We start from the raw sequence: 9,009 nt of genomic DNA on the forward strand, positions 1-9,009 counted from the left end.
GAGCAGGTGCGGGAGGCGGGCGCGGAGGAGCAGGTGCGGGCGGCGGGCGCAGGGCCACGCCCTCAGGCCTCACCCACCCGGATGGCCATGCGCAGTGGGGAGAGCTTCGTTTTCCTGTGAGAGGTGGGGCTGTTCTCACTGAGGTCCCTGCCCCTGGCCCCTCCACTGACCACACCACAGCGTCCCCTCTATCCTTCAGCCTCTGGGGGTGCTGTCCACCCTTGGAGATGCTCACTGTGGCTTTACCCGGAGGGGCACCCAGACTAGAGGGAGCTCTCCTTGGCAGGGCACCAGGGGCCCCTGAGCTGTGGACATGAGGCTGTGGGAGTGGGGGCTGGGGGAGCAAGCAGGGGCCGGCACACGTGGGCTGCCTGGCCATAGGCGGAGACCCGCGCATGGGCAGCGGCCGCGGACAGGCGGAAAGGCATCCGCGCGGCTGCCTGCCCCCACCTCCGGCCGTCTCACCGCCGAGGGCTGCGCGGGTTCCTCGTCTCTGGGCACGCGGACGGTCACTTGGAGAGAAGCCTGCACGGATGGCTCCAATCGCTGCCACGGAGCTTCCCAGGGCTGCAGCCTGGTGTCCCCTGGACTGATAGACACGCTCTGCCCCCCCCCCCAGGGCACCGATGAGGACATCAGCTCTGTGACCAGAGTCCTCGTTGCTCTGGAGATGTACTCCTGCAACGGGCTGGGCCTCATGGACTTTACTGTACCACCCTTGGCCCAGGTGGGTGTCACCAGGTGTCCTGGCAGACATGCCAGGGCTGTACACAGACAAAGCCCCCTACCCGCACCCCCCAAGGCCACTTGTTTGAATTCTGCTGCTCAGAGGCAGAGCTGGGGTCAGAGGGCCTCGCCCCAGGTGGCTGGGGCTGGAACCTGCGTCCTCCCACCCTCCGTCCCCTCAGGGCACCGGACTTCAGTTCCATGTGGTAGCCTCCCTCTAAGCTTTCTCCACAGGGCCACGTAGGGTGGGGCACCCCACAGGGACTGGGGGGCATCTGTCCCCCAACCGCGAACCCTGTGCCAGAGCCTGAGCCTCGGTTCACACCCAGTGGCGCGGTAACTTAGCCTTTGTGGCCTTTACTGTGCGGAGGGTCCTTTGCCTGTCGAGCGCCAGTCAGGAGTAACGTAACCAAACGATCTGTGGCAAGGGGAACACCGAACCACATGCAAGGCGTCGCCAGATGAACTGGCCGCCCAGCCGACAGCACGCGGCCACTGCGGGCTGCGGGGTCGGAGCCTCCCCCCCTGACGCGCCCTCCGCCCCGCCGGCAGCTGGTGCGCATGGCCTCCGAGTGCAGCTGGTCAGATCCCGTCATGGAGCTGCAGACCCTGATGCGCCTGACCAACTTCGCCTACGTGGCCCACGACCACGAGGTCACCATGGCGTGTTCGCAGAAGGCCATCCAGATGGGCATCAGGTTACTGAGGACCACGAGTCCGTAAGTACCCTCCCTGGCACCTGACTCTGGTGTCCTGACGAGCGGCCGACGCCCCCACGGCAGGAGGGACCCAGAATGTTTGCGATTGTGCGTCCGTGTGTTCGGTGTGTTCAGTGTTCACGGAGACAACCACACCTGCTTTCACTGTGGGCACATCGCTGGGGGCCGAGGGTAAGGAAGACCTGGGAAGGGGTGGGGCAGGGGAAAGACGTGTTTCTGTGCGAAAACGGTAGGACCCTGACTTCTCAGCAGACGCAGTGCAAGCCGTTCTTAAGTGTGAAATAAAAACCCGTCCATCGGGACTTCTGTACCCACTACAAATAGCCTTCAAAAACTGAAGGCAAAATCGAGACACTTAAAAGTAACCGAAGCTGAGAGGGGGCCTTCCCAGAGGCCTCAGAGCAGGGAGGGCTGGGGAAGGTGCTGCCAGGTGGGGCCTCGGCCCCAGGGGAGAGGAAGGCCCCCGGCAAGCGTGCGTCGAGCCGAACCGTCCCCCGTCGGCTCTTAAATTCCTTAAAAGACGTGTCCTCGTTTAGGACGGAAGTAGCGGTGTTGCGGGATTGTTAGTGACGTAGCAGGAAAGCACATCCCGGTGATAACACAGGGTGGGGATGCGCTGAACAGAAGTCTGTCGTTTAGGGGTCTCACATCACCTGTGAAATGAAACGACGGTAACTCGGGGTGACCCGCGATTCGTTTTAGGGTGTGTGTTATAATCTCTAGAGCAACACTAAAAAAATGATAAAAAGGTAAAACTGAAAACCGAATAGAGGAGATAAAATGGGAGACAAAAAGCACTCAGTCCCGAAGAGGAGGGAGGAATGAAGAAACACACAAGACAAGGAGCCCAGCGGGTTCCCCCCGGCCCCGTCCGCGGCCCCGTCCCCGTCCCCTGCGATGGGCCCCACGCCCGCCGCGCGCGGGAGCCGAGACCCAGCTAGGAGCCTTTCGCCAGGCACACTTCAGGGACAAAGACGCGGTCAAGGGGCCGGGAGAAAGGGTCACGAGAACACTGGGCTGGCCTCGTTCGAACACCAAAGACGCATCTGTCGTCAGAGCTAGACGTTTCGTAATGACGAAACGGTTAAATAAGCAGAAAGAAGCCCCAAAACTTAAATGTATGTGCACTTAATAGCAGAGTTTAAAAATTCAAGAAGCAAAAATTGGATACATTCACAGTCACAGCTGTAGATTTTGATGTTTCTCTCAGTAACTGACAGAACAAAGTGAGCAAAAAAAAAAAAAAAAAATCAAAGTTTACAGCTGATTAATGCCGTCCACATCTCAGCCAGGTGACATGGACAGCGTGCTGTCCCCAGCAGCCGCGGGACCTAGGAAGGGCCCCTTCTCCACGTGCCTCGGTCCCCCCGCAGCGCGTGGACGTGACATTGCACGGCAGACCGGCAGACCTGCGGGCCGAGGGCCGGCAGCTGCCCCCTTCGAGGCTCCCGCAGGCTGGTCCCTGCTTCGGGCCGTCGGGCCCTGGCGAGGAGTCCGCCCGGAAGCCCGTGCGTTTCTCCTGGAAGGGTCGACACCCCTGAGCTGAGGTGCAGGGACGTGCGTGCTCCCATCCGGCGCTGCCAGGGGCCGATGTCAATGCGTGTGGTGTCGCGTGTGCCCAGCATGGCTTGGCTGGTCCATGACGGTCTGGGGAGGGGGTGGCGTGGCATGCTCAATAGCACTGTGAGTCAGAGTTGCACAGGACAGTCCCTGGCGCAGGGTGGCGGCCTCTGACACACGGTGCTGGGCCCCATAGCTCCCAGTGGGGCTCGGCCATGCCGAGGCGGGAGGCACCCACAGAGGGCCCTGCTCTGCTCGCTGATGGCCGCACGGGACAGCCTGCAGATCAGCCGTTGGCCCCGTCTCGTGGTTCTGTGGGTTGACCAGACTCGGCTGGTTCTGCTTTGGGGACTTCCATGAGGCTCTTCGGCCGTCCCAGGCTCACGCACCTTGCTGCAGGCTCCTTTCTTGCTTCTGGCCCCTCTGTGCCTCCAGGGTCCAGGCTCAGCTGGTGGCGGAGATGCTGAGCACCACGGCCTGCGTCCAGGGCAGGAGCATCATGGAGAACCTGAAGGGGCAGACACGGCTGCGCCTGGCGGCCACCAAGGCCTTCGCAGAGAGCGTCAGGTGTGCACGGTGCTACGTGGCTGCTGTGTCGTGCGTTTGGGGTGCACGCTGTGTGAGAGAAAATGACTGTGGTGCTGTGACACGAAGGGCTCGCGGCTCAGCGGGGACCGTCACCGAGGCCGGGCGTCCTTCAGTGATCCTGTGATGAGGGTCATCAGCACGGGCAGTGGGAACGGGGTCCTGAGCTGGGTCAGGGTGGGGCGTGGGGGTGGGAGCTGTGGCTTAGGCACGAGTCACAGCAGGGACGTGCCCTGGGGCCCCAGTCCTGCAGAGCTGGGCACAGGGATCCAGGGTGTGGGGGGGCACGGCCCCGACACGCCGGCCTCACCGTCCCCGCTGCGGCAGCACGGGCGGCACCGGCTCTGCAGGTGGGACCTGCCTTTCAGGTTTGGGGGCATCGCGGGGAGCAGCGCCCTGGTGATGCTGGCCGCACGGCACTTCTGGAACACCTGGCGCCCGCTGCTGTCCTCTGCGGCCAGCAGGAAGAAGGCCAGGAGTGCCGTCCAGAAGGTCGTCGGCATCATCAACAAGACGGAAGCGAATAAGCAGGTGCGCCCAGGGCGGGTGGCCTGGGACCCACGGGTGCCTCTCAGGGTCTCCCTCCGGGGAGGACAGGCGCCGCACAGCTGCTCCAGAGTGGGGGCGGCTCCCGCCTGAGCTTGGCATGCAGCCCCAACCCTGTCTGTGGTCAGAGTCTGGGACTGAGCCCCTGGACTGAGTTTCTTGGGCCCTCAGTCCAGGGCCCAGCGAAGCTTTCAGAGGCCACATGTGCTGGGGGGGCCCCGCAGCCATTTGTCAGCGTCAGCTTTCCCTGGCTGGCCGTGGCCAGGGAGCCGCTAAGGGACAGCGGGGGAGGGGAAGGGCGCAGCTTCCCACGCGCAGCCGGCGCTGCCTCCCGCCTTCTCGCGGGGTGTTTCGATCTCCGATGGGCCGGGCCAGGGCGGCAAACCGTGCCCGGGGGCCACATGCAGCCTCCTGTTTCTGTAAATAAACCTTTACTGGGTCACAGCTGTGCCTGTTCCCTTACATGTCGTCTGTGGCTTCGCTACACAGCAGAGCGGAGTAACTGTGACACAGGCCACGTGGCCTGCAAAGCCAGAAGTATTTATCATGTGGCACTTCACGGAAAAATGTGCCAAGCCCTGGTCTAGACGTAAAACCCACCAAAAGTTTGGTTCTTTATGATGTGGTTCTTTAATTGGGGTAAACATACATAATATCATCTTAACCATCCCTTAACTGTCCGATTTAATGACGTTAATTATATTCCCGGTGTGTGAGTGTCACCACTATGAATTACCCCTAAAACTATTTCATCATCCTTAACAAAAACTGGCACCGTTAGACAGTGCCTCCCGCCACCCTCGGGCCCTGGCGACCTCTGTTCTCTGTGACTTTGACCCCTTTGGGGACCTCGTGTAAGTGGAATCACGTGGCGTCTGTCCTGTGTCTGCCTTAGCTCACTGAGCGCCACGTGTCCGAGGCTCCTCTGGGTCATGGCAGGTGTCGGCACCACTGGCCTTTGGTGGCGGGGTGCAGACCGCGCCGAGCCTGTCTGTGCATCTGTGCTGCCGTCACCACGGCTGGGCGGCATCTTTGTGTCCTGCTGTCAAGCCTTCGGGGTCCACACCCGGGGTGGAGCTGGCGGGTTGCACGGAAGCTCTGTGGGCGCCCGCGGACGGCCGGGCGGCCCCCGCAGCAGCACCCAGGCTCCCGACTTCTCCACGTCCTCGTCGACGCCGGTTATTCCCTATTTTTTAAGATATAGTCATCCCCATGGGCGTGAGTCGTGTCTTGTTGGGGTTTGGATTTTAATTTCTTAATGACGAATGATCTTAAGTATCTTTTTATGCGCTTGTTAGCCTCTGCCTGTTTTCTCTGGAGAAATGTCTGTTCAGGTCTTGCGCAGATTTTCGAACTGGTGCGTTAGTCTTGTTTTTTAAGCGCGAGAGGTCTCCGCACGTTCCGGATGGTCACTCCTTACCAGACACGTGACGTGCAGGCTCTGGCCGCTTCGCCGCTGTTTCCCGCGCTCTCGATGGTGCCCCGGGATGCTCGAGGGTCTTCATTCCCACGAGGGTCACCTGCTTTCCCTGTCCTCGCCTGTGCCTTTGGTGTCATGTCCGTGAGGTCATTGCCAAATCCAGTGTCGTGAAGCTTCTTCCAGGGCTTTCTTCTAAGAGTTCGATAGTTTCAGCTCTTACGTTTAGGCCTCCCCCATCCCCTCTCATGAGTTAATTTCAGCATGGGGTATGAGCTCAGGATAAACATTTATTTTCTGCATGTGGATATCCAGTTTTCCCAGCACCACGTGCCGAAGGGACTGTCTTTTCCCCACGGGGTCTTGGAACCCCTGTCAAAAATCACGCACCATGTGTGCAAGAGCTTTGTCCTGGGTTTCCGATCCGATGTCCTTATGTTGGCACCACGCTATTTTGAGTACTGTCATTTTGTGGTAAATTTCAGTCAGGAATTGGGGTTCCTCCAGCTGTATTCCTCTTTTTAAAGAGCGTTTTGACTACTTGGGGTCCCTTGCAATTTCATATAATTTTAGGATCGGCTTTTGCATTGCTTTGGAAAAGGCCGTCGTAATTTTGAGAGGGATAGTTAAGTCTTCCCGTCCGTGGACAGGGGACGTCTTCCATTTATTTAGGTCTTTAACTTCTTTCAGCGAGGTTTCGTAGCTCTCAGCACGTCTTTGATCTCTTTGGAAGTATTTAATTCTTCGAGGTGCTGTTGTAAACAATTGCTTTTCATCCAAGTCAGCTCAGGCGCCATAGCAAAAGCCGCGGACTGGAGCCTGAACAGCGGGATTTATTCCTCACTGTCCTGGAGGCTGGAGGCCGAGGTCAGGGAGCCAGTGCGGTCAGGTTCGGACGCGGGCCCGCTCCCTGGCTGTGGACATCTGCCCCCTTGCTCTGCCCTCCTGTACTGGGGGACAGGGCTTGCTGGCCTCGTCTCGTGCGTAAGGGCACTAATCCCATTGTGAGAACCCACCTCGTGACCTCAGGTAACCCCAGGCACCTCCCAAAGACTCCAGCTCCAGACACCATCACACTGGACTTCGGGGACACGGCGACGTCCATAGCACTTCCCGGATCTCTTTGTTGGGCTGCTCGTTGCTGGTGCTTGGAAACATGACCGGTCCTTGTACGCTGACTTTGTGTCCTGGACTTTGCTGAATTCATTTGTTAGCTCTAGTTTCTAGTTGATTCTTTGGGATTTTTGATACATATGGGATCAGGTCCCCTGCGAATAGACAGCTTTACCTCCTCCTTTCCGGTTTGGGAGCCTTTTCCGTCCTTTTCTTGTCCAGCGGCTCTGGCCGGACCTTCCAGGCCGGTGCTGGACGCGCTGGGCAGGGTGGGCGTCCTGGTCCGGCTCCTGGGCGCGGGGCTTCATTCGTCCACCATCAGTGCTCTGTCAGCTGCGCCTTGGTCCTAAGCGCCGCTGACCGTGTGGGGACGTCTCCCACGAGTCCTAGGTTCCGAGAGGTTGTGTGATGACAGCCTGGATTTAGCCAAATGCCTTTTCTCCGTTCCCGGAGATGGTCACGTGGTTTTCTCCTGTGACTGTGATGTACCACGTCGCTCGATCGTACGTTGCGGCCCCCTGTAGTCCTGCGGTAAATCCCACTTGGTCGTGGCGAATGACATTTTTATTATGCTGTTGGATTTTGTTGGCCGCTATTTTGGAGGACTTTGGTACCTATGTTCATGAGGGGTGTTGGTCTGTCGTTTTCTCGCGATGTCTTTGTCTGTTTTTGCCATCAAAGTAGCGCCGGTCTCGTAGAATTTGTCAGGAAGCGTGTCTTCCTCTTCGTTTTTGTAAGAGTTGAGGAGGATCGATGTCCCGTCTGGACGTCCGGGGGAACGGTCCTGTGTAGCCTCTTGGTCCAGGACGTCTCCTTACCGGGAGGTTCCCGGCTGCCCATTCTCTCCACACTCGTCAGAAGGTGGCCGCGGCTTCCCGCTCCTCCGCGAGCGGCTTCGGTAGCTTCCGTGCTGAGGGATTGTCTCACTTGTAGGTTCCTGAGTTTGTCGGCTGCGCCAGTCGCGAGGTCCCCGTCACTCCCGTTTCTCTCTGGGCCTGGCTGGGACGCTCCGCCTCCGCGTCTGAGTTCGGTCACCTGCGTCTTTTCTTTTTCCCTTTGTCAGTCGAGCGGGAAGTTCGTCCATCTGTCGATCTTTTCAAAGAGCCAGCGTTTGGTTCCGCCGATTTCCTCCGTTGTTCATCTGTCCTGTGTCTCATTCATCTTTGCTGTCATCTTTATGACGTCCTCCTTCCTGCTGCTGGGGGTCGAGTTCGCTTTGTTCTTTTCCTAGCTCCCGAGGTGCAGAGCCGGGTCCTGGTCGGGGGTCCGTCCTCACAGGGGGACGCGAGCCGGCGCGCGCCCCTCTGAGCGCTGCTTTCGCCGCGTCGCACGTGTTTTTCTCACGTGCTTTCGGTCCCATTGATTTAAAGCTGCGGAGCCGACCGGGACGCTTCTGCCGCGGAGAAGCCGTCGGTCTGTGCGGCCCGCGAGCCCGCGTCGTGGGCCGTCTCTTAGGCGTGGCACGCGACGTCGCTTTTTGTGATTTAGTATTTAAGAAACGTAGCCGCGATTTCTGGAATTAGATCCTGAGCCACGTGGAAAATGAAACGGGAAGGAATCGGTGCAGCTTCCCGACACCCGTCTCGCTCGCTTCTGCCGCAGGACAAGGGGGACGTGCAGCTCCTGCACCAGTGGCCGACGGCCGACTTCCAGAACGGAGGGACCGACGGGCACTTCCTCCCAGGTTCGTAGGTGCAGCCAAGCCGCGGGTCAGCGGAGCGGGGGGGCTCGGTGCCTTTGGTCTCTGCGCCCTCACGTCAAGGCCACGGAGTCACGCCAGAGGCCGCAGGTGACGTCCGCTCGGCACGTGGGGCGGGCACTGTGAGTGCCTTTCATGGCTGACTTCACGAGAGCCCCGTTGTCACAGCAGGATGCTGAGGCCCAGGTGCTCCCCTTGTCCAGGGCCACAGCGGGCCCAGAGCCAGCAGGCTCGGCCTCACAGTGGCTGCCTCGAAACCCGGCCTCGAGGTTCTCCTGGCAGACGAAGCATGTTTTGCTTCCTTAAAGATAGGCAGACGCACTCCTAAAATATGCCGATCTTAGAGCAGTTAAGGCCGTGTGTCAGAATCCACGTTTAGAGGAGAAAAGGTGACGATTATGGGGTGGAAGCCGCGACCCCAGAGTGTGCGGGGGGTGTGACGGGTGTGACTGGGCAGGCGCCCGCCCTCCAGTACTGCACAGCCCCATTAGAGAGAGAAGCTGCTGTAAAACAGAAACGGGCCGTGTGCGGTTAGGCGGCGAGAGCTCAACCCCACCATTAAAGTCGCAGAGAGAGAGGGAGAGGGAGGCGGGCGGCAGCCGTCGGGGACAGAGCGGGCGGAGCGCAGAGGACCTGGCTGCCCG

At 59.7% G+C, this 9,009-nt stretch overlaps 1 protein-coding gene across 1 annotated transcript in view; it reads left to right on the top strand.

Moving 5' to 3' along the window:
- CFAP46 (cilia and flagella associated protein 46) overlaps nt 1-9,009 on the top strand; it is a 67,203-nt gene that overhangs the window by 23,262 nt on the left and 34,932 nt on the right. The window contains 5 exon segments of the mRNA XM_025047544.1: nt 620-727; nt 1,279-1,445; nt 3,441-3,572; nt 3,959-4,121; nt 8,269-8,350. Of these exon segments, the coding sequence (XP_024903312.1) occupies nt 620-727; nt 1,279-1,445; nt 3,441-3,572; nt 3,959-4,121; nt 8,269-8,350 (652 nt within the window).

The sequence above is a fragment of the Pteropus alecto genome, unplaced genomic scaffold (assembly GCF_000325575.1).
Source record: "Pteropus alecto unplaced genomic scaffold, ASM32557v1 scaffold74, whole genome shotgun sequence".
Classification (NCBI taxonomy): domain Eukaryota; kingdom Metazoa; phylum Chordata; class Mammalia; order Chiroptera; family Pteropodidae; genus Pteropus; species Pteropus alecto.